Genomic DNA, 25,140 nt, shown 5'->3' with positions numbered 1-25,140 from the left:
ATATATGTGTATGGCAAGGGAAACCATAAATGTTGGTTTAGATGTTGGTTTTCATCTCTGTTTTAGAGATGAAGATAAAAATACTTGAATCAAGATTTCATAGGGGATATTCATGCTTTTAATAACCCTTTTTATTATATCTAACCCTTTGCTATTTTTAAAGCAAAAATTTTTTTGCCAATTATAAGCTGAAAGACTAAAGTTGCCTACACTGTAGTCTTCAAAATGTAGCCTAATTTTTAAATCTACCCTGCTGGAAGATATGTTTCAGTATTTTACGACTGTTAAATGTTCCAATTTTTATTGTTAGGATGTAAGTGTAGGACTGTCCTCAGACATGGATTAGGAATGAACATTAGTGGATGTCAAGAAGATGGGGATAGATCCTTCCAACAAGACGAGGGGCAGTGGGCACAAAGTGGACCACAGGAAGCTCCAGCTGAATATGAGGAAAAATGTCTTTACTTTGTGGGTGACAGAGCACTGCAACAGGGTACCCAGAGAGGTTGCGAAGTCTCCTGTCCTGGAGAAATTCAAAAGCCTTCTGGACACAACCCTGTGCAACCTGGGATATCTCAGTATTATCTCAACTGTGTCTTGCCAGTTGCTTCATACATTCATGTATCTATAAACAATTGTGACTTCTTCAAGAAAAAGATGAAAAACTGTTTGTTTGATCATTAACAAATTAGGATTATCGCAAAAGTGAGACCACAGCCTCTTAAAAGTGAATCATTGATTAAACAATATGGTATCAATGTGTGGTAATAAGGGACTGTGATTCACTTACCTTAAGTGCTTGCATACACCTAAGGTAGAACCTCAAAGACTAGGTAAACCGTGTTTTTCCATTTAGAAGACCATTAATAGTCATGCTAGTCCTAAAATCACTTGACAGAAAGACGGAGGTTGAAGAAAGGAAGGATGAAAATCCAGGCCATCATTTAAAAAACTTGTGTAGCTACAAAAGAAGCTTTGACCTAGATGTTTTGCTTTTCAAGTGCAAGAATGCAGGGTTGAAAACAGAAGAGTAATAAATTAAAGCAGTTAAATGTGTCATCCCTGAGAGGCAGTAACTACAAGACTGCAGAAGTGATGTCTTACAAAGGTTTTTTGCAAAGGTACTTGCTTCTGTGCTTGCTCTACTTGTTAAAGGAAACTTACCTGTTGAACTTCAAAAGCTCTATTAAAAAGAATTTTCAGTATTTTTTTTAGTTTTAGCTGAAAGCTACCCTGTATTCTCAAACTACATTCCTACTAAGTAAAAGGCAGCAAAACTATTTACTGGATTAAATCAGAACCAGCTAACTCTGAAAATTAGGTCCATATAGACACAGCACTACTCAATGTACTGTCTTAACTCATTTATACCCGATGAACAAGTATGATAATGTTGTCATCCTTTGAATACTAACCAATTTATCTAAACCCTGAATACTTCAATCACATGCATGACATAAGATTACAAAAAAAAAAAAAAAAAAAAAAAAAAAGAAACCTCCAACTTTTTTGGTTTAAGAAAAAGTACCTACAACTTCTTTTGGATTCTAAAAGGAAATAAGAAATTATTCAGAAAGAATCCCAAATCAGGACAAATTTTACCCTCAGTAGTATCAAAGGCTTCCAGTACATTAAAAAAATTAAAAATCTCCCTTCACACACTACAAGTAAGAAAAGAACAAGGATCTCTAGGACAGCAAATTCACTCTTTCATTGCAACAGGCAGCTACAGCATTTAAAATCTTTCATAAAGTGCCTTTAGCTTATGAAAAGCATTTTCATTATATTTACTTCATGAAATGTTTTTTCAGTATATGAAACTGTGACTGAGCTACTTGCCCTTGAAACTATGATTGAGTTACTCCCATACAGCTTTGGAAGGTTCTCTGAAGCTTAAAACCCTTTTCTTCTCCAATCCAAATGTATTCTCCAGCATTCTTTACTGTCTCATTTTACAAAACCCTTGCTCTCAGGTTTACACAGTTCTTCCTTCTGATCATCTTCTGATATTCTATATATTCCTATTAATTATGCTAAGTAAACCAGATCTCTGATTTTTCTTGTATGGCAAAACAGTTGGTAAGGGGGAGTTTTATTAATATCATAGTTTGATTTTACCTTTTCTGCAAGTGCATATCCAAAACTGTCAGCAGTTTTGTAGACAAATTCTAGCCACGATTTACACAGTAACATTAATTCTGCCCTATTTCAATGGAAATACCCTTTCTGATGCAATTCTAGATTTGTTTTTTTCCTTTTTCTTAGCCCTGTATTCTGTGATTTTGCACAAGAAAATTTCAATGACTGATTGATCTTCTACCTCCTCAGATATTTCCAAAAGATGTATATATTTTCTAGCATATATTTTCAAGAATATGAACTCCTTGCACTGTTACACTATAAAATATTTATATAGTATATTACACTGGATAACATTTATATTAATGCAGGTTGAAATCCACCCAGTATGTCCTTATTGATATTTCTGTCATCTGCCCAACTAGATATCCCATCCACAGTTTTTCACAGAGCATTCTCTTTTTTTTGGGGAAAAGTCTATCCTCTGTATCCTTCCCTAACCATCATCCTGTACTGGAGTGACTAATCCCATTGAGAAGGACCTTGAGGCACAAGAATGCGTGTATACTTGCTATACCAAGGGGTGATCTAAAATTTGAGAGCTTTCCAATTTTTACTGTCCTTTAAAAAAAAACAACAAAAAAGTGGTTTTTAGCTAAATCTCATCACGGTGACTGAGTTATAACCACCTTTCTCATCCACCCTTGTAAATCCTCATCCTGTCTTAGCAAGCACCACCCTGAACAGACCTAGTAGCTACATTAATGTTGAGACAGTTAGGAATCAGGCCTTCTGGACATATACATTTCTACATAAATAGCACCTAAAAAAGGGCTAAGGATTTTTATGAGAAGGCTTGCTGTACTTTTTATTCTCATTTCCAGTAATTCATGATTTACACCAAAAAAAAAAAATCCTTGAGTAAAAAAAAGTAAAATTTACCTTGAAAAATGTTTGGCATTATTCTCTGTGACCATTTCTTCAGTTGCACCACTGAAATTCCTACCGGTATTGAAGACAACTGTGCTTGCCAGATGAGCTGGTCTCAACCAAGAACTGATGACCAGCAAAAATCTTATCTCCTCTCTATGTGGAATTCTCTATTTACTGCATAAGTAGAGATTCAACACGACCTAACTTATGATTACTATTCACCCAGACAAGATTGATTTATATTAATGCCCACAAATTTACAAACCACTGTTAAAGTTTCTTTACTAAGAAACAGGTTTGACTTGGTTTTAGACTGAATCAAAAGACTTCCAGTAGGGAATCCACCAACAAAGCAGTCTGAAATCACTTGTGCCTCAAATCCTTCTACAGAGAAATGAACTTTCTCTTCAGATAACTGTGGAGTTTTCAGCTGAAGATATGGAAAAAACTGTAATTAAAATAAGCTGGTACTTCACAATAAGCATGACAAGGCTTAAGTATCTGTAGAAACAATTGTCTCCTTAACCTAAAAATGGAAGAATCTCAGACTTATGAGTAAGACCAGATTGAGAGCAAGTTTCAGGACATGACTATTCATAAATATGAGTTATCTGTAAATAATTTTTGGGAGTAGGTAAGAAGTTATTTTAAATTCATGTATCTAGTTTTCCAGAATTCTGCCCTCAACAAAGTTAGTTTAGAATTCCAGAGTGCTTACAGGTTTTAAAGGAAGTTGTAAAAAAGTATGTGTAACCAATCAGAGGCCCGTTTTACAGATAATGGAGTTTAAAAAGGCTGGATTCCACGAAGTCATTTAGATAAATAGCCAGTGCCTGGGAGAACTTTTTTAGACTTTTGGAAATAGAGATGGTGATAAGATTATACATAAACTGTATTAGAAACCGGTAAAAAAACACAAAATGCTTGCAACACATCTAAATGTGGATTGGGGGCTATTTGTACACCTATTAGAACTGAAGGATGAAAATCCTTATCTCACTATCCTAACCTGGCTTTGCTATCCTGCAGTCATTTGCTCCTAGTAATAATCTCACACAGAGAGAAAGTGCTCATAGCTTTTACAATGCAAGACAAAAAGACTGAGCTTATGTTACCCAGTCTTTCCTTTATTTGACACAAACTAAAACCTCAAATCATTCCCAAACAGCAATTTTCAAAAAAGATTACCAAATGAACATTTGTTATAATTTAGCTAAGGTCTTGCTTCCTTTACTCATTCCTGAAGTTCTGCCAATGTCCAGGGAAACAGATGTTTCTCTGCCTTACTTTCATCATTTGCCCATAGCTTTATTTGAAAAACAAACAAACAAACCCCCCTCCCCCCCCACCCAAACAAAATACACAGCCTGGAAATGTGCCATGTTTTCATCAAACAGTTATTTTGACAATTATTACTCTTAATGGCATTCATAAAAAATGAAACCTATCATTTCACTTGGTATCTGCAATAGGATAGTTCGTAAACTAGTCTAACTGGAAGAGTTTGAAGTTCCACAAGATGCAGTACTGCTACGAATACTTTGAAAGTAAATTCCTATAAACTTTGCAAAGAAATGTCTAACACAGAGGTCTCATTTCTTGCAAGACAGCAATGATGAAGAATTCTCTAGAGAATTGTTTGAAATTATAGCATACAAACACTGGCTATTCAACTACAACATAAGCACGTTGACAAGACAAATTTCATGGAGGGTAACTATAATTGTTTCAGAAATGTCATAGAAGCTGTAACAAATTCAATGAAACTCAGAGACGGCTACAAATAATCTGCTCCACTCCCCATAAAGACTGCTATTTGGCAGAAGAACTTTCCAAATCAAGAGGAATCTGTCTCTTTGTAACAGTGACTACCCTGTAAATATCCATGATGAGCAGTTACAACTGAGACTTTCAGGATCAGCCTCTGCTTTGAGATATGACCTGATCAGGCAATGCTAGAAGGGGAAAGGATCCTTCAAAACCTCTAACAGATCTAAGAGCTATAGAGGTACTGACCCCAGAAATACACAGACGGTTACCATAACAATGCACACTTTGTTTAACTCAAACTACTTGTCTGGAGGTAGGACAAGGACAGCTATAGTAAGGAATATGAGATTATGAAGAAGCACATCTAAACAAGGGACACAAGGTCACACTCTAGCTGGAGTAGAAATACAGACATTCAGTGCTTACTTTTACAGAAGTATCTATGACAGGAATCTTCTACTAAAGGAAGATGACATCTAGGATAAATTCCATAAATTGGCCACACACAGTTAATAAAGGATTCCTCCAATCAAAAGTTACACTTGGTGAGGATGACAATAAAGCAGCAGAGTTTGGTTATATCTGTCAAAGACAGAATAATCAAACACCTTTACTCTTAGTTCTGGTTTCTAAGTGCTACTGGTTCCCCTGTGTTATTTTCTGGCTGTATTTGCATATATTGGATTTTGCACATCAGACCAGAATCCTTTGCAAGTGGTAGCCCTGAGCTCCCATATGGTCTGATGACCCAATATTTTGCCTTGGATGATTCACGTCAGGTCCTCATTCTGTCCTGTAATCAAGATCACTATCAAAACAGAAACAAGGAACAGCATACATTTTGGACCCTACTACTAAATCAGTTCTTTGAGAGCTATTAAGAGACCCAACTGCAGATGCCCATCATAAATCAAATATGGCAAGTGGCACTATAGATACGCCTTTTAACACGTGCTTGAACATTTAAGTATTGCAGACAGTGAATAATGGCTGTGAACTTATTTTCCACAAACCAAACATATCAGAACTGCCAAACTGCAACAGAGGATGTCCAAAAGAAAATTTGATGCAGTTACCCCACAATTCCAGTTGAGGTTGAAAGAAAGAATATAATTCTTTATGAGTCTCCTTCCAAGGCAGAATCAACAATTCATCAAAATTCAAAGAAACACTGATTTCCAGACCATTTAAACATTCTGTTATTTTTTCAAAATATTTCAACAAATAAGTTTTAAAAGGAAAAAGGTTTCTTGAGAATTTTAAGTATGCTCAGAGGTCCATATAAGTGGATATGCTAAAATATACAGTTTCATGTCTAAAGGCAGAAAGCATACTTAGCTACAGAGATGGAATTACAGGAGCAAAGTTTGCAATTTTAAATCTGAGAATAAATACAGGCTCATGTTGCCTTAAATTTATATTAGAATTCGACTACTTCTATTTAAAATGAAGAAATTATGTAAAAATTAAAGGAAAATATTTAAATGGTGGGAACAAGATCATCTCTTTAAAGAGGTGAGTGTTGTGAAAGCGTAATGGGGGAAGGAAATGGATGATGAGGATAGCAATTCAGCTCTGAAAGATGAACAGATCATGACCTATAAAATCCATCTCTTAGGCAGAATAGTTCTCCAAGATACTCTACTTGTCAAAACCATCAAGCTAAGGTACAACCAATTAACCACAAACCTTGGACCTTATTTAAGTAGTAAGTCTTCTATCTATTCAGCTGTCCATTCATTCAGAATGTAAAGTTTTAACTGATGGATGAGTATTTTGGGACCTTTCCAGTGTCAAGATAAATGATGTTCATTGTTACTCCTGTGACCACAAATCTGACTGTTTTATCTTTTTTATCATAGAATGCAAACAGGTTGGACATGAATAGTTTAGCTTTTGTAAATCCCTGTTGATTGTTCTCAATTAACTTCTCTTTCATGCAGCCAGAATATGTTCCAAAGGGACTACTTAGTCTTCCAAGGGCCAGAAGAAAAAAATGACAAGCTTTTCTCTGGATTTTGAGGACTGTTTTGAAGATGGGTGTAATATATGCCTTTCTCCAGGCACCTGTAACCTGCCCCAATTTCCTTGACTTCTTGGATTGGTGATCAGCCTTGCAAAGACTTTCACACCCATCAGATGTACTCCATCACGTATCATGGGCTTGTATGGGACAAGCTGTCTCAATGAATTCTTGACTCAAACCTTATCCACTGTTGGTAGATGTCTTCCTTGGACCCTTTCACTAAAGACAAAGCCTTGATGAAATTTAATGAAGACTGAGGCAAATAAGGCATTGAGCATCTCAGTCATATCTGTGACTAAATCATCCACCCCATTCAACAAGAAGGTATTCCCCTGGGTCAGCCTAAAAATGAAGCTCTTGTTGTCCTTGATATTTCTTCCAAGTTTCATTTCCAGCTGACTACAAGCCTTCCTGACAACATTCCTTATGTGCTCATGCTTCTAAATTCCTCCTTTCTAGCCAGCTTCTAGTTCCACCTCCTGTGTACTCTCTTCTGCATCAGAGCTCTACGATAATTTCTTTTGATGGCTGAACCACTCTCTTGCTACGTATACATTTTTTCCTGTTCCTGCACTTGGATAATGCTGTACTTAAAAGCCTGACACCTTTTAGAGCTACCCTGACACACACATATTTGCTTCCCATGGGATCCTACCGACCAGTTTCCTGAATGGGCTAAAATTTGCAATCTTGGAATCTGTATTCTGCTACTCTCAATCCTCACTTCCCTCAGGGCCTTGAACACACTGTTTCATGGCAAGTACAGCCAAAGGTGCCATTAATTAATCACATTCAAAACTAATTCTTGCTTACTGGTAAATAGATTCTGCTGTGTGTAACTCTTAGCTGTCTCATCCAGTACCAAGAAGTCATTCCCAACACTCTTCAGTAATTGTCTTCCCTACATGCATCCCAACTTGTTGCACTTCCAGAAATTGTTAGGAATGTTAAAGACCCTCAAGGGGAACTAGCGTTTGTGATCCAGGTACTTCAAGGTGTTTGGAGAATGCTTCTTTCTTTCCCTCACTCTGAATGTGTGGTCTGTAACACTACCATGACTCCCCTCTGATCCTGTCCTGTATGCTATCAACCAGACTATCTTCTATCCCACTGAAGAACTTCAAGAATCTGCACTGCTTCTTCACAGAGAAGGCAACACTCCCACCTTCCTTTCTTTGGCTACCTTTTCCAAGGAAACTGTCTATTGCAGCTGTCATGCAGTGCAGGCTGTCCCACAAAATCTTATTCATTCCTTCCAAGGATGTCATAGTTCTGTAATTGCATGTGGAGTAATTTCTACTCCTAGCTGCCCAAGATGTATGCATTTATATACGCATTTACTAGAGGTGGGTGCTCTTATCTCTTGTTTTTGTCAGCTAGAAGCCATTTTCTTTTGACCTCATCCATCACTACTACACTTCAATGTGGGCCGTAGTCTCCCTCATATATCATTCCTAAAGATGTCTTTCCATGTCTCCTTTCACAGCCAACATTGCAGATGCATCTATCTCTAAAATTATGAAGCCTGCTTATGTGGACATCCCAATGTAAATACGAAATCCCAATTAAACTGCTGTCAGTGAATCTCTTGGCATGTGTGATACCCTCAGCATCACACATTCATACGAGGAGACTGACTAAATAGAAGCATGAAGTTCAAGATCATAACCAGGATGTCACTAAATCTTTCAGGTGTATTACATACCTTGAAAGAATTAATTTAAATCTCCAGTCAGATCTCTTGTTACATTAAAAGCTTTTAGTCCTATTTTTAGAAAGCTGTATCAGTGTTTCTGTATTGAATTCCAAAAATACATGTTATTAAGATCTTCCTAAAACCCCATTATCTATACCAAAAAAAAACCAGAAACACACTAAATCAACCAATCTAAAATAAAAATGCAGTTTGTTAAAATAACAGGAATATAGATGTAACTGTTTACACTACACCTAAACTGAAATATTTTAAGAACATTTCTAATACATTCAAAGATACAAAAGACAGTTATTTAAAGAAGAAACAACAAGAGTTAGGTACTCAGAAAATCACCCTATATCATCCCTATATTAAAAACTAGATGTCTAACTAAAGATTTTAAAACTGTGGAGTTCTGTATTGCATCTAAATATTTTCATCCACGTTCAAAAGAAAAATCTTTCGCAAAACTTTTGATTTATTTCCCAGGTCTCTCAAAACCTTACCCAGAAAGTCCTTCAAAATATTCTTAGTCTTCATTTTGCTTTTAATAATTTAAAATTCAATCATTATTGCACAGCGATTATATGCAATTTTACATCCCATTAACCCTGCTTTGTTTTAATTATAAAGATCCTTTGTTAGATTCCTTTAAATGATCCAGTTTATAATTTCAGGTTATCCTAGGGAGCACTTTAATTCAGCTTCACATTCATCAACTGTTTATGTCCTGTTAATTGTTGACAACTGCACAATTGCATTCTCTAGCTATGATTGATGAATTGCATTCACAAGTTTAGCTATTAAGCAGAATAAATATTTATAACAATTTTCAGTTAAAGGATTTTTATCTTTGTCCCCAAAAGGGTAAATTAAAAACAAACAGGCTGATTGCAAAGATGAGCGTTCCAGTAACACACACACACTTATTCTGAAATGCTTTTCTGAAAAAAGTGTAGGGAGGAACATGTGTCCAAGGGCAGTCTGATTAGACTGTCTTATGACTGGATTTAAGGAGAGGTTATTAAATACTGCTTATTTTTGAAAAGTCATGGTTAGAGGGGATTAGAAGGTCCACTGGTACCTTAAAAATAGAAATATGCAGATATAGGGTTTTTTCAGAACTGTCATTTTATCAGCAGTGAGTATATAATAATATCTGACCTCAATATCCTGGCTGAGAAAATAAAAAAAAGGGTCCAAATAGTATTGCATAATACTATCCAAGAACATAAGCATACTATAATCAGTTAGTCTGTTGCTAGGTAATATTTCTTGTACAAGGTGCAGTACATCACCCACTCAGGTGAGCCCTATTACGGTGTAAAAACTCATATTTGAACTTCATAGCCAGAAGAATTTCCAATGGAGGGACTTATGTTTCCTACTGCTATACAACACTATAACTTCAGTGTGCACAGAGAAGCCAGGAGAATTTACACCAGCCAAATACTGGGTAATAACACACCTCCCCTCCCCTTTTTTTTTTTATACTCATACTCCTATATTTCTATACTCTAACATTTTCTAAATTTCATTTCAAATAAATGCATGATTTCACCACTGAAATATCAGCTAGACAAAAAATATCCTACAATAAAGAGAAGACTTGATACTTTGGTAATGAGATATCATTGCTGAAGAAAAAGAAATCACACATAAAATGACAACATCTCTTTAACGGGTGTATTGCTATTTTTTTTTTTTTTTTTAGGTGCACATAACAAAATGTGTAGATTCAAATGGATTTAATGTATTGTCCAATACAAATCAGACACATTGCACAAGTGGTTTTGTTTGTCTTGGGTACTCTCCTACCAGAAGGGCCAGAGTCTCCCTTTGCCTCCCAGCTTGCTGGCTGGAAGTACTGAGAAACAATGCCCAGAGTAGAACAAATAGAATTGAAATTGAGGACTGATAAAAAATTTCATTAAAAATTTCAAAATCAAGAAAGCTTATATAAACATAATGTCATGTGTGGTTTACAGGAGTCAAATTGGATGGGAAATTCTAGACAAAATAATCATGAAATTATAGTGTGGAGAAGTACATCTGTAAAATGAATGCTGGGCTCCTAAAACAGATGGAGCAGCAGATGGTTTTACAGATTGGGCTCCCTAGACTGTCTGGGTAAAACAACCTTTCTGCTCTGGAGAATGGTGGTTCAATTCTCAAATAACCCTAAACTTATATATAGTTCAAGGGAATTCTATTTCCTTCTGTCAATAAACAAAATTTTCAAAATTTAAACACTCACAAATTAAATATTTACTATATAAAGCATCAATACAATAAATCTCATAATTAACACAGCCTTTTCACAATCTTTTTGGAACAGATGGTGAGGAAGTATTATCACCCAATGGAATAAATGCAAAATGACTACTTGTTCAAAAGCTTTGAAATTCATTACCTTCCTTCATTGATGAGCTCAATAAATGCAAGTCCTGCATTCTTCTGAATAGAATTTTGCCATTCCTAAGAAGGTAAAACATAACATGATCAAAACCCAAGGATTTTAAACCACATTTTTGAAGCTGACCCTGGTGACTTCCTAAGGAGATTGAATTTAGGCAGAACTTCACACCCCCCCAACCACCCCCTACCAAAAGAACGATCAGATCATTTAAAAACTGTAATTCATTCAGATTTGCAAATAAATTTTAGGTGGTCATGTCTTCTGTTTCACCTTCAAGCAAGCTTTAGTTTCCTTGTCCAGAGAATATGAAAACACATCTTGTTTCTCCAGTTCATGCCGTTTCCCAAGGAACATTAGTGCAACAAAGTACCTTCTTCATGTTGCTTCACTGCTCCACCTTGCACATTTTATTATAAAGGAAAGGCAATAATCTGTGTAAAATCCACCCTACCGGCATTCAATTTTTGCTTCTTTCCAATTATAAGTGAAAAAACCAGCCTATGATAACAAAATAATTTTTTTTAAATTGTTTTACTGTTACCATAAATTTCCAAGATGAAATTTCAAACCAATTTAAACCACCTAACTGATATTAAACTTAACAGGATTTTACTGCATATAACACTAAGTTAAAGAAAAGTTTCACAATGCATCATAAATAGCTTTTGCCATACAACCCACTGCCTCTATCATATCAAGAATTCTGATACTTGAAATGAAAAAAGGTTGATCTCTCTCTATAACAAGCAAAGTTTACATTCTTTTACAATAATTTCTTTAAAATTTTCTTTAAAAGAATAAACATTTGCTCTGCATCATAATGAAAAACAAAAAAAAGTACATTAGCTGAATTACAGTACACAGAGAGATTTCCTAGACTGACTTCATGTTGTCAGTGCGTAGAGGGTTACAGTTACAGAACTATTCGATTTACATTCAATTTTTTTTCCAAGACTAAAAAAATCAGGCAGAAATTCACAATTCTTGTTTCCTAATAGGAGTGAAAAAAAGATGGCTTTGCATAGACAAGAAGATTTTCTCAAAGAATAGCTGTGAAATCAGCAAAGTGCTTCTTACTGATTATATGAAAATTCACAGATTTGACCAAGTAATGAACCTTAAAAAAACCCCAACAACAACAATCTAATACTCATGATTGGTTTTATAAAAGGCAAGCTACTAAAATACCCAAATAATGAACATGCTCTTGACCTGTGCCTGAGCAGATAACTCCTGTTTAAGGAAGACAGTATAAGGACTCAAGCCTCTAGCTTATGAGGTAGAAAACCATTGTAACAGGTACTTTCTTCAGTGCTGTTGATTTTTTTATTTTTCAAATCCAGTAACTAAGCTAATGATATCACTTTTAGAAGCAGTTAAATCATCTGTGTAGAGAAGAAAATCTCTCTGAGAAACTAAGAATGAAAAAATTCAATTACCTGAACAAAGATAGGCACCTTGAGATATTTTAAGAAACAGAAGTGTGGGTTAGAGATAGTGTTCAAAGTGTAGCATTTTTGATTTTTTTAATCAGAGCCTTTTACTATACACTATAAAAACCATTATCATTTTCTTTTGAGAAGATTTTCTGCACCACAGCTGCTATGACTTTGCAGTCAGGTAATAAGAACTGGTATGACTACAAATCAGGAAAGAAGTAGAAAAGAGAGAGGAGAAAGGAATAAAGACTTCCTAAGACAGGTTGAAGAGAGCATACTAATTAAATTTTTAGAAAGGAACAGAAGGTCTACCTGTGTCTGCAAAAGCCCAAAAGATTCTTGCAAGTATTTTGTCAGATCTTCCTGCTCAGTGCAAATGTCTCAGATTCTGCAGAACATCCAAAATGGCTAACTGGATTTTATGTGAGATATCTTAAATTGCCTAAAAAGCCACTAAGAAGAGATCTATATGGAAGCAAACAAATCTCTTCGTACATCCCCATAGGTGGAAAATCCCATAAATTTATCCAAAGTAATTATTCATGATAAAAATGTTTGAAACTTGCCTATCTACCCAAAACCAGTGAAAAACATAATGATGCAGAACCAGAAAAAAACTAGGATTCATGGTTCATGCACCTTTTTCAATACAAAGCAGCTACTGTAAGATTTATTAAAGACTCTCAATCCTCCATTAATCCACAAAAAAGGGAATAATCATTACTGCCGCAATTTCCTCTTACTTTTAGGTATAATGTAACAGAACAGATTCATGATCCTGAGAGATGACCTATGTATGTGACGAGGCACCTGGCTTTCTTTTTCCCATTTTGTTTTTAAATGATGCAAACGGTAGACTGAAAATACCATTTTTCACTGCCAGCATTACAGTTGCCTTTGCCATGGCCATTCATGTCATCCCATGTACTTTAGGAACTGTATTAAGATGTGGAGAAATTTTGTTTATATTTGGAATCCTTGGATTCCAAAGGAATTTTTTTTCAACCCCAAAATGCAAGAAGTTGAAAAACAAACACCAAATAAAATAGATGCAGGGACAGTAGTTGGAAGATTTATGCTACAGCCAAGTGGAATTACAGCATAATCATTTGGTTATTAGCAGCTAAGTGCTTGAATGACTAGATTACCTCTCATGTGGTTTTGGTGTAGCTCAGATCATGAATCTTCTGAGCCTTAAAGCAAGAGCTTGAAGCCTTTTCCATGCCTCAAAAATTCTGGTGGCAATTACATACTGAAGTAACAGAAGCCTTTGACAAAATCATGTCTGAGACAACTACTTATACACAAGAATGCATGGATATTTCTTTCCTTGGGGCTCCTGCTTGGTAGGGCAGTGGGGATGACTCAGAACAAGGTGGGGTGCAGAAGACTCAGAGGCTGTCTAACACTGACAGTGTTCAAGAATGATGACATCACTTTTTTGTACTAAAAATAGAATGAAAAGTTACTTTTTAACTTTATTGAAAAATAAATTAAAAAATTGTTTTCATACATTATCACTAAACATTATGACTTTAAATATTCAGTTCAATTACTTCCAGTATGGCTTTGTTGTAAATAATTTATATTATGCAAAATTATATTAAATTCTATTAATAAAAAATGCACTAAATTATTAAGATAATGGAAATTGCCACCTTCCTGTCCCCACTTAACTTCTCTTCCTAATCTATTCTGTCATTGCTTGAAAATGTCATTGTCACTGCATAAAGAATGCATCAGTACTATCTCCTTGAAAGAAGATTCAGACTGAAACCTGTTATGAAACTCTTCAGGCAGAGGACAGGAAATGAATAAAACAGTATAGATATTACTTGAAATTCAGTTGATATTCTTATAAAACATGATGTACATTAATTTGCTGCCTGATATTACAATTTTTACTTTCAAGTATATTTTCCAAGTCTTCTTTCTTTAAAATTCTCCAATCTCCAGTACACATACAAAAAAAGAAAGAAAGAAAAAAAAGGAAAAAACAGTTCAGGCATCTTAAATGGAAAACAGAAAATTTGCACTGGAAAAAAGTAGTGGAGAGGTGAAAAAGGAACAACTAGATCTGGCATGTTAGAAATTTCTTTTAGTTATATTATATTTCTTTCCAAATAATCATTTGCTTAAAATTTTTAAATTTTTATTCATGATGTCTAGAACATGTCTTAAAAAAGATCTTGTAATAATGCAGTATAGTTATTAAAAAAAGGAATAATGATTCTCAGAGCTCTTTCACCCTTTCCACTTTCTGCAAGGAAGTGTAAACTTGTGTCAAATTTCAAGTTTCTCAAAGAATTGCAGTTATTGAATGTACAGATACCTGGTGTAGTAATCATCCTACAATTCTCCTGGAACTACAGCAGCAACTGTGTCAATCAATTGTATCTTCATTGAACTTCTCTCTTCCACAGGTCTTTAATTGATCTGAAGTTAATTTTTTTTTGTCATATTCTACATTTAGTGAATTTTCCAGTCTAAGACATTGATAACTCAGTCAACACCTCAATCATTTGATCACTGAATTGCAATTAAAACCTTTTGAGACAGATGAAATTCTATTATATCAAGTTTCTTCTTTCTAGACCCTTGAATGTATTTGGTAGAAAATCTTGTATGGAGCTGAAAAAGTGATAGCTTTCATCTGGAGAAGGAAATGGAAACTATAAAAATGTGTTTGCAATTCACAACACATCTGTAATTTAGCTTGGGTTTGAATTCCATGTTGTGGAGTTTTCTCCTAAAATCACCAATAAGTTCTTATCCAAAAATCACCAATGACTTGCTTTACTTCATTTAGGAGGAAATACTCAAAAGAAATGTAGCACGATGTATGAAATGTTTTGTGGGGTTTTTTTATGGCAGAAAACCATGTTCATTAAAAGCAGGTAAAACCAGGAAAACTGATTTCAAGACACAGTCTTGTAAATTTTGAGGTGATTATACCGTTTTTAAGATCATAGAACTGTCCCTACCAGTCCTAGAAGAATTTGCCTAAAGATACTGGAGTCTGAAAACCTTGCATTATTGCTTGGAATGAGATTCAGATCTAAGAATTCCAGCAACACTGCCTGTATACTTCTCTCACACTCACAATATGTACTGTTGATAGAAGATAAGCAAAATGTACTTTTGGTTTACTATTTCAATAAATTTGGGATCAATTTTAAGCTTTTGTAATTGGCTATCCATTTTAAAAGTGGCTATTTCCCAAAATAAGCAAGTTGCAGAATGACTGATGACATCCTCCTGGAAGAAAATATCTGCAAGTATTGGAATACTCCTGGCCTCTGGCCAAATCCCAGGAAGAAGAAGAATGTGAAGGTTTCCAAACACTATTTACGTGAATATGAATTTAATAAAACAAAGGTAATAGAAAGTTTTAGATTACATCTATTTTCTTGACTCGAAATAATATGTTAATTTTTCACTTTCTTGGTAACACATAGCCCCATTGCCTTTCTGATCACCTGTGGTAATTGCCCAATTTATTTTGAAAATCAAGTCAAGCATTCCCAGAGGAACATTTCATTGGTCTTGAAGAAAAAAGAAAAAACATTGACAATTGCAAAAACACTTATATTATTCAAACAACACTAGGGAAATTGCCAAATTTATTTAGAAAATTAACCTCCATCATCTTGCAGAAATTCTGCACATTTTCTAATATAGATAGAAGATATGTGCTACAAGATACACATATCTCCACAACTTCTAGAGCTTACTTCCTGACTGGAAAATATTTTTTCAATTAAGAGATTCTAAAATTATTATTAATAGCATGTATGCTATGTATGGCAATTAATCCTAATGCCAGCCCACTTTTTCCTCAATCACGCTTTGATGTTATAAATACTAATTTGAGGTCTTCCCAATATCAATCAATCAATCTTTGGATGTACAGAAAAGTACCCCTCACATTGTCTCCATTATAGTGAACCCCCTGAAAACTATGGTATATTTGTTATTAATGATGGGCCTCAGTAATGAGCTTTCTATCCTTTCTCAGTCCTTTAAGAAATACCAACTCACTCTGACTTTCTAGGTATTTCCTCCTGATCTAAGATCCTTCTCAATTGTGTAGGCATCTTTATAGAGAAGTCAGGGGAAAACACCTTGCCACATTAAATACAGAGAAGCTGATTCTTACAATTTTCTCATTCTGCCTGCTCTGCTGTGAATCCAGAAGTTGTTCAGATCAGCATCTTACTGGTGTGTATTCTTTAATATTTTTTTAAAAAAGTACTCTGAAAAGGACAAGCAAGAGAAAGGCCAGAAATTCCTTGATAGCTCTGGTATAAGACAAAAAAAGAAAACATCCTGCCTATTACTAAAAGAAAAACACAGAATTAGTTTTCTGAATGTATGGGAAACTGTAAGGACACTTCACAGAATGATGAAGAAAGTAAAATCGCTCAACAAGTAGGAAAGAATATACTAATGGTTTCCATTTGAAAGTTGGATTATCAGAAGCAGATGGCCAAGAGATGAAGACAGATTGGGCTGGGAGACATTCCACATATGGATAATGCAAGAAAATTCTCAGGTACACTTTTAGGGTATATTTAAAAAAAAACCAAAACAAAACAAAAAAACCAAACCAAAACAAAAAACCACAAAAAACTACCATCTTTTGGAAAAGAGTTTTCCAGATCATTCACCTGATCTCCTTGAAGCAGGTGAGAAATTCTGAGGTGGGGAAAAAGGAAAATGGATCTAAAAAACCCCACAAAAATCCCCCTCCCCAGCAAAACACTTCATTTTAGAGCAAAAAACCCCAAAACATATAAAGGGAAAATTTTTTGGCTTCTCCTGTAGCTTGTACAAGAGTTCATTTTGGAAATTACACTGTGTATAACAACCTATTTGTGTATAGGCCATGTTGTGGATTATATAGAGCCCAAAATAACATTAGAACCTAAGTATGTGTTTAAGCTGTACCATATTTGATACTGCATAAGGGCACAGTAGAAATATTGCTTCTCTCTTGATGGACCTTTATGTAGTCCAAAAAGGAAAAGAACATTACAGAAAGTACTCCCTTCACCTACAAACATTTCGGTTATTGAACTTAAACTTGAGCCTGTCGTAAAATGTGAATACACAACGCCTCATTTTGGAGCAACATTGCTGACAATTTCATACACATTTCTAGTGCCTTGTTCAGCACACGAAAATCTGTGGGGTTTTTTTTTTTTTCATTTTAACTTCTTGCTCTTCCTCTAACTTCTCCCATCAAATGCCAAAATCCCTTTATTGTATCTTGACTATAACAGAGGTAGCCTGTCTTTCCTAGAGCCCCAGCCATTGATCTGCCACCTGCTATAAGCTATTGGTTCCATTACTACCCTAGAAGCATGATCAGTTAAAAACAACTTTTTTTACTCTGAGTTAATTTTTGGTTTGATGTGGCTGTGTCCACCATTACATCTACTGATGAGAGAGATCAGCAGAAATATGGAGCTAGGTATGGAGTAGATATAATACACCTGCAAGTGTGATCTTGGTCAGAGAGAAGCCTAAACTGACTACTAAAACTGTAGCCCAAGAATATGATTTCATTTTATGCAGAGATCTGAATTTACAGCTTGCTGCCATGAAAACACAAGCTGTGTTTTCTCTTTTTCTCCTCTGTGCTCCCAATTTTTCAATCCTGAATCCTTTTCTTTGAGTAGTTCAGGTGGCTTTGGAACAAGGCTCTTAAGCTTAACCCACGAAGCCAGGGAACAAGTGTCTGAGCAGTTTTCACAGGTCTTTGTGATTTAGTCTTGTAAATATCAGCACTGGTGTGAAAGTGGGGTTAGCAGAAAAACCGCAGGATGGAAGTAGAGTAGCAGATACAGAACTTTGTTAGGATAAAAGTTTTAAAGATATGATGGGGAAAAGGACTATTGAAACAATGAGTTTCTGTATGTTTTCGTGTGTGTTTCTATGCATCATACCCCTCTATAGAATCAAATTTTAATTCATACTTTTGCAGCAATATTATATGCAGCATTGTCTCCTATGTGCATTAGTATGAAAACAGAGACAGTGGATATTGCAACAGAACAAATGGGAAAGCACAAGCAAAGGTAAAACACCAAACTTGCTTCATGATAAGAGAAAGAGAGTTTAAAAAATTATATCCTCATAGGAATTCACATAACCAACCCTAATTTCATCACTGAAGTTATATCAAACTTAATTTCCTATGTAGATTAAGTTGCAGGGGTTTTTTCCTTAGATTTAAGGGAAGTAATTATTATTTAAGTTATCTTCCGCCTTTCCTATAGCAGTTGGTGTCAAAAAGACAAATAGCAAACACTTCTGTAACTGTTCTGCTATCACAGTTACTCTGAAAGGGCTATCACTTCTTTAACAAAAATTATAGACTATGAGAACTCTAGGAACGCCTCTGGAAGGAAGGTAACGAAGAAGACCACGAAGTTGAATAATTAAAGTTGAGTCTAATATTTGCAACAAGCGTAAACAGACAGGAAACATTACAAAAAAGGAAAATCTATAATGAAAAGTAAAAGGTTTCAGCACAGCAGAGCTGGACATTTCCTCCTTAAACTCTTATAGAAAGCCTTGAATACAGTATGTTTAGTATCATGAACTATGCATGGTGCTTCTACTGTATGAATTGCCCATTTCAGAGCTTCTTCTGGTCAATTGCAGGCACCAGAATTTTCTTTTTTTTTTTTTTTTTTTTTTTTTTTTTTTTTTTTTTTTTTTTGGCTTGGTGTCTGTGTTGATCAGCTGCCAGTTTCTGAAGAGCTATCCAATACTTTGAGGCAGAATGCGCATTTCAATGTGCTTCTGTCTACTGAAACGCCTGCAGTGTCCGGTTCATGGGTCTTTCTCTACTCTCAGAAACAAAACAACTACCAAATTTCCTCTCTGAGGATTCCCTTTGAATTTACACTAGCCAGGCGCATCTTTGGGGTATTTTTTAGCTTGTTTATTTGTTTTTGCACTTCTCCTTGGAGTGGGATTAATTTCTTGATATTGTTTCAATTTTTTTCTGCCACTCAGGACAATGAGGCATTTATCCTTATGATAATTACATTTTCAAACAGACTGAGTAACAAAATGTCTTAAATAATAAGACAGTATTTTCTTTTTAAGAAAATAAATTTTCCTTGTTAATAGATAGGATACAGAAAAATACAAGTGGCATGAGACAGAACTCCTTTGGGACACAACTACTCAATTTCTTCAAAAGCTGTCTCCGCAAAGAGAAGAATCTGCAAAAGATCTGGAAGTCATTAGAAACTATTGTAGTGTTTTGGTTAGGGGGAAAAAAAATGGAATATGAAAAAGTAATTGAAATCTAAATCTGATGTGAGAAGGAAGTACACTGCAAAAATTGATGCATTATTCTTGAACCGCATGGCTTATTGAAGAAATCTGCCACTCCAACAAACAACACAGCTGTGACATACTCACCTAGGCTGAGGGAACAAAGACCAGCTAACCAAACACAGATCTTGTCAAACATAACACATCTTCATCCATTTTGTGTTAAAACAGACTAAATCCAAATAAAAATGCTTATTCTAGGAAAAGTGAAAATCATTATATGTTTATTATCAATTACCTAGAATTTTTTTTCAAGTACTTGCATGTGCGATTATGGTTTATATAAGAAATTCAGAAAAGAAAGCCTTCAAATTATCCTAAATTTTAATCTAGCGCAGTAAGTGTTACTAGGAAAAAAACATAATATAAGTTACAGTACAAAAAAGATTCTGAAAACACAGACTAGTGCTTTTTGTCCTTCTCCAAACCTACAAATGATGTACCATCCATCCAGGAGTTCCTTTAAAACTTTAAATGTATTTTTCACAGAAACTCCAAATTCCTCTGGGGGAAAGGCTTGATTGCATATCCCTCAGAGCCTAAAAGGCTGCCCATATGAACTGAATTATCCATGACATGTACCTTCAGACATTTGTAATGTGATATTTCATGTAAATTTAGACCATACCTTGGATGTGAGCTGCTGGCAATGTTGATTTTATTCAGGAGCTCAGATAAGAAAAAAATTCTGACATCCTTGCTAATCTGTAGTCGTTAACATGGAATTTCCAACATAAAAAGCATAAAAGCATCTAATTTGCTGTAGCAAATGAAAGGAAAACAAACTTTGCATTTCCCTTTCCTTTTCAATGTCTAAAGTTACTCTGGTCTGTGCAAACAAAATTATACTTTTCAAAGGTTTTTATTATCGTCATCTATCTTTCGAGTGACACATTTCAAACTTGCCCACATAATCTGTAAAATGTCATTCAATTTGAATATGAAGGATTTACCCATGTAAGGAAGAAAAGTCCTATTTACAGTGAGATTATTAAAAACCCATAAACTATATACTTTATGCAGTTCATATTGCTTAATTTGTCGTAAGGAAGAAGTCAGGTAGCACCATCTCCTTTATATAGAGATGAGTTATCCTCATTTGCTGTGGACAACATCTCCTACCATCCTAATTACAAGTTCTGCTAACATTAGACTGGATAATGATATTTGGCTGTCATTTTCTTCAAGTCATTTTATGTGTTAGTATTTTCACATCATTTATCTCATGTTTTCTTTTGACAGATAGTTTTAAAACATAAATAGAAAAAAAACCCAAAAAAATAAATTGGAAAAAACCCATCTTCCCTGTAGATGAACAGAAGTACAGAGTAGTTCGTTTACACCTACAGGACAAACCACTATATTCTGTGGAGATGCTACTGTTCAGAAGAATATTCCAGAGGTCAGGAAGGTGAGGGGGAGGAGACTGCAATTTGCACCACTATGGCCCCCTGTTGACCAGTTCCTGTAGAAACAATTACCATGACTCCCCCAACAAACACTACAGCATCAGCTCCTGAAGTACTTAATAATAAATGGACATGAGGAGACAAAATCCTCCTTATTTAGAAAGCAAGGAAATGACCCTGAAGTATCAGATACGGTATAAAAACAAAAAGTGTGCAATTTCCCCAAGTAATTAGGTAGATGGAAAGGAGTTCTTCCAAACAAATATTGAAGAAAATAAATAAATGTTTGAAAATTCAAAATTATTAGGCTTTTCCCATTATTCCAGGTATAAACTGAATCTTATTTTAAAAATATTTTTAAACAAAACCCAACATGTATAATAGTCATAAAAATAACAAATTGATTTTTGCTGCATTTGTTAAATAGCTTTACTGAGCTGTCTAAAGAAAGAGCATTGCAGAAAGAGCTTAAATTTCTCTCTCTTCCTTTCAATCAATATTTGAGGCAAAGTTTCATCTCTAGGGCCCTTAATGGCAGGAATTCCTGGAGCCAGCAAATGAGTAATGTTAAACCTATGATTAGATGATGAGGCCATCAAAGACACTAGACCCTAATGCTACATTCCACTTTATTCCTGAGAACTGCAGTAAAACCAAAGGCTAGGGAAGAAAGGAGTGTAAGTTATTCCTTCCCTTGAAAAAATGTTTCAAGAGCTGCTAAAAATAAAAGAAAAAAGTTGTATGACATGAACATTGAGCTCAAAAGCCTTAATGGATCTTTCGGAATTTTCTTGGAACCCAGGACTTCACCATTAGGTAACAAATTTTTCAAGTGCCCTGCTAGAGAGGGTTTGAAGTTGAAATCCCACTGAGGATTCCTGCCAGGGATGTATTTTTCTTTTACTTTTTCCTAACTGATATCCCTCTAAAAAGAGGAAGAAAAAAAAGGAAGAGGAAAAAAAAATTAAAAAAAAGAAAACAAGATTTAATGATTTCCTTATGACACAAGCTTGAAGAAATGCAACCTACAGACAGGCAAGGTAAGTTGGAGAACTCTCCCCCAAAACCAGTTGTAAATGCTTATTATTTTCAGATAGGTTTCTCAAAAGTAGATCTGCATTTCAATTGTCCATAGAAACGCCTTTGTTTACAAGTTTTTTGGTGTATGCTGTCAATGTGCAGTAATGAATGCTTAAGAAAAGCTACAAAGAAGTAATTTTCTATGATTATTATACAGTAAGTTAACCTGAGCATTTTATACATAAACTTGTTTTGAGTTGAAATGGTATTATAGTTCTGTGGGGAACCTAGTTAATGAAATGTTGTTATAAGTTTTTAGAGAAGTATAAAAACTTGTAAAGTTTTAATAGTTTAAAGCAACACTTCTATCAAAACAAGCAATATTAAAATTGAGATATAAATAATCCAAACAATATGAAAAACTAGCTTTCAATATTTTATTTTTGAAAGCATTTCAAAACATTAATTAATTTGGATTTCTGAGAAACTCACTACTGCTGTATTAAAACCCCAATAATTAACCACAGAATGTTTATATAGAAATGTTCTGCTTCTGCCAGTTCTCGAGGACTATCTAATCCATGATCCTCTGCTTTTTATATACTGACAGCTACGTAAAATATTCAATGTTATGTGATGTATATCAAAAGTAATAAAGTCAGAACAAAGTAAAATTTTAAAAAATTACTAATTCAAAGGCAGATTTCAACATAAAATTATGAACACACTATCCTACTTGCTTATTCTAAATAAGAACAGGCTTGAAGGAGAGCTCATGCACAGAGAAAATGCATGATGTACATCCACACACTTTTAGAACATAAAGGCAAAGATATCTTGTATACTCTACAAATATATAAAAACTGTAGAATGTATATGTTAAAAAAAACACAAAAGAAATTGACAATTTATATATCACCAGAAGAAACTAATTTGTATCTTTTTTTTTTTTTTTGGGTAATGAAATGGAAGAATGAAACAAACTACCAGCTACAGTTCTTTGGCTGGCAGTGATTATACAAGGAAATTAATACAATCAAAACCAGAGAATGTCTTACCTGTGAACAAAGCAGCATAACCAATTCAACCACTGAAGTACTCGACTTCATGCAAACAAGACCTGCAATAAACAGTCAAAAATTAGTTCAAAAGATGGTGGTATTTTGATATTATAGCTCCTTGGCTCCAGAAAGCCATAAACTATAAAAAATACATATATTTTATAACTCAAACCGATGAAAACAAGTCCCAAGCACAATTAACTGAGAATTTCAGTTTCAAGAATATTTAAATGTTCATAAGAATCACCTGGAATAATGTAGACCAGTTCAGGACAGAATGTCTTCTAATTATTTTTGGCATTCAGCTTAGTTATTCAAATAAATAAATAAATAAATATTGGTATAATGCAAGGCAATCTAATGCATGATAAACATTAGTTAACAGCTTTTGAATATTAAATAATGTAAATTCATAAGAATAAAGTTATCAGTTAATAACAGGTAAAGAATAAAGCCTCTGCTTAGACATTATTTTAATTTTCATCTGGTAATTGATTGTCCTGTAATTGAAAGCTTGAGTATTAATGAAAGAGGCATTCATGTGAAATCCTATTTTTATTAAAATCAAACCCCATAATTTTTAGGGCATATTTCTTCTATCTTAAAACAAACCTTGATTTATGTACCCTAACTGATACTTATTGTTTTGTACTTAATTTAAATAATAAATACCTAGTAACATTTTTGCTATTGCAAATACTCGTTTGCAGCTTTGGAAAGGTAAATTTACTCTCTGAGAGAAGTATGCCATATCTAAGTATTTCAAAGATGCATTGTAAGGACAATTGCAAGAAATTTCATTTCTACTGTTAGCTTTACACGTGCTAGCTTCTGTTATCTAAAACCATATAGACACTGACATACTTTAGGGCATGGAAACACTTTGGCTGTGTTACAAAAATGATAAATTTACAAATAAGCTTACAAGTAAGTTCTAAATGGGTGGGTGGAAAGCAAACTGATGTACTTTAAAAAGGTTTCTACAAACAGCGATTAGAGACAAAAGCACTGGTACAGGATAGCATGTATATTTATTTCGGGTAGCGGATAAATACCCTTTTGTGCCCGTTTTGCTAACAACCCCATCCTTATTGTACAGTAACACAGAACAAGCTGTAAGAAGCCACTAGGCTTCCATTCTATCAGATATAGGGGCAGACAGTTAATGAAATAAGAGGCAGATGTGCAAAGCTCATTTAGGGAGACAATTCCTGTAATTGATCAGCTATTCTCATGCTTAAGTGCTAGAGGATCAGAAAGATTAATGAGATACTTATCACCTGCAGGCTACCTCCACTGTTTGGAAGCTGACAAAGAAAATCCAAACAGAAGACTGAACTCTACAGCCGATGCAGGTAGGACAGACACATCAAATATTTCATCATAGAATGTTGTCTGGTTTATTTTGAATTCACCTCTTCTGTAAAACCACCCCCGGCCCCATCAAAAAAAAACCCAAATCAAAAATCCACAAAATACTAAAACAAACAACCCCCCAAAAGAAAAACAAACAAACAAAACCCTTTCTGTCATGCACTCACTTATCATCTTTCAAAATCAGACCACAAGCGTACTAAAAGATGACTAAGGCAAAATCATGCTCTTGGAAACCTATCCCCATGCTACAATTTTCCAAATTTGTACATGTTCTTACTTGTGATTTTACATCAAAAGAACAAATGTGTGCAGAATAAGCACCATACATAGTTATGAAAAAGAAACCAACAAAATTAAAGTGATTATGCATCAGCAGTCTTTGTATCTTCACTTATGTTTTCAAAAAGAAAACTTGCTATAAAATATATGCTTTGAAGAGAAACAATTAATATTTTTCTGGCTTAATTAAATTAGAAGTTCTTAACTTTCAAAGACAGTTGGGAATTCTTGTGCTACCTGTGCAGCTTCAAACAATACAAAAAAATTTTGGAGCGT

The 25,140-nt window shown here is 34.6% G+C and overlaps 1 protein-coding gene and 1 long non-coding RNA gene across 7 annotated transcripts in view; one reads left to right on the top strand and one right to left on the bottom strand.

Annotated features, from left to right (window-relative positions):
- The window catches only part of NBEA (neurobeachin), a 458,833-nt gene that overhangs the window by 223,346 nt on the left and 210,347 nt on the right, over positions 1–25,140 (bottom strand). For all 6 annotated transcript variants that reach the window (XM_066176003.1, XM_066175999.1, XM_066176000.1 and 3 more), the window contains 2 exons: positions 23,206–23,267; positions 10,918–10,982 (listed from right to left, as the gene is read on the bottom strand). In XM_066176003.1, coding sequence (XP_066032100.1) covers positions 10,918–10,982; positions 23,206–23,267 — 127 coding nt within the window. The remainder of the gene's footprint in view (positions 1–10,917; positions 10,983–23,205; positions 23,268–25,140) is intronic.
- The window catches only part of LOC136285175 (uncharacterized), a 61,066-nt gene continuing 57,699 nt past the window's right edge, over positions 21,774–25,140 (top strand). Inside the window, exons 1-2 of the long non-coding RNA XR_010719368.1 lie at positions 21,774–22,167; positions 24,495–24,563. This is a non-coding gene — a long non-coding RNA (uncharacterized lncRNA). The remainder of the gene's footprint in view (positions 22,168–24,494; positions 24,564–25,140) is intronic.

Source organism: Chamaea fasciata, unplaced genomic scaffold (genome assembly GCF_029207755.1).
Source record: "Chamaea fasciata isolate MVZ Bird 193981 ecotype frontalis unplaced genomic scaffold, bChaFas1.0.hap1 SCAF_2, whole genome shotgun sequence".
NCBI classification, from domain to species: domain Eukaryota; kingdom Metazoa; phylum Chordata; class Aves; order Passeriformes; family Sylviidae; genus Chamaea; species Chamaea fasciata.
This window is presented reverse-complemented; position numbering and strand designations above follow the sequence as displayed.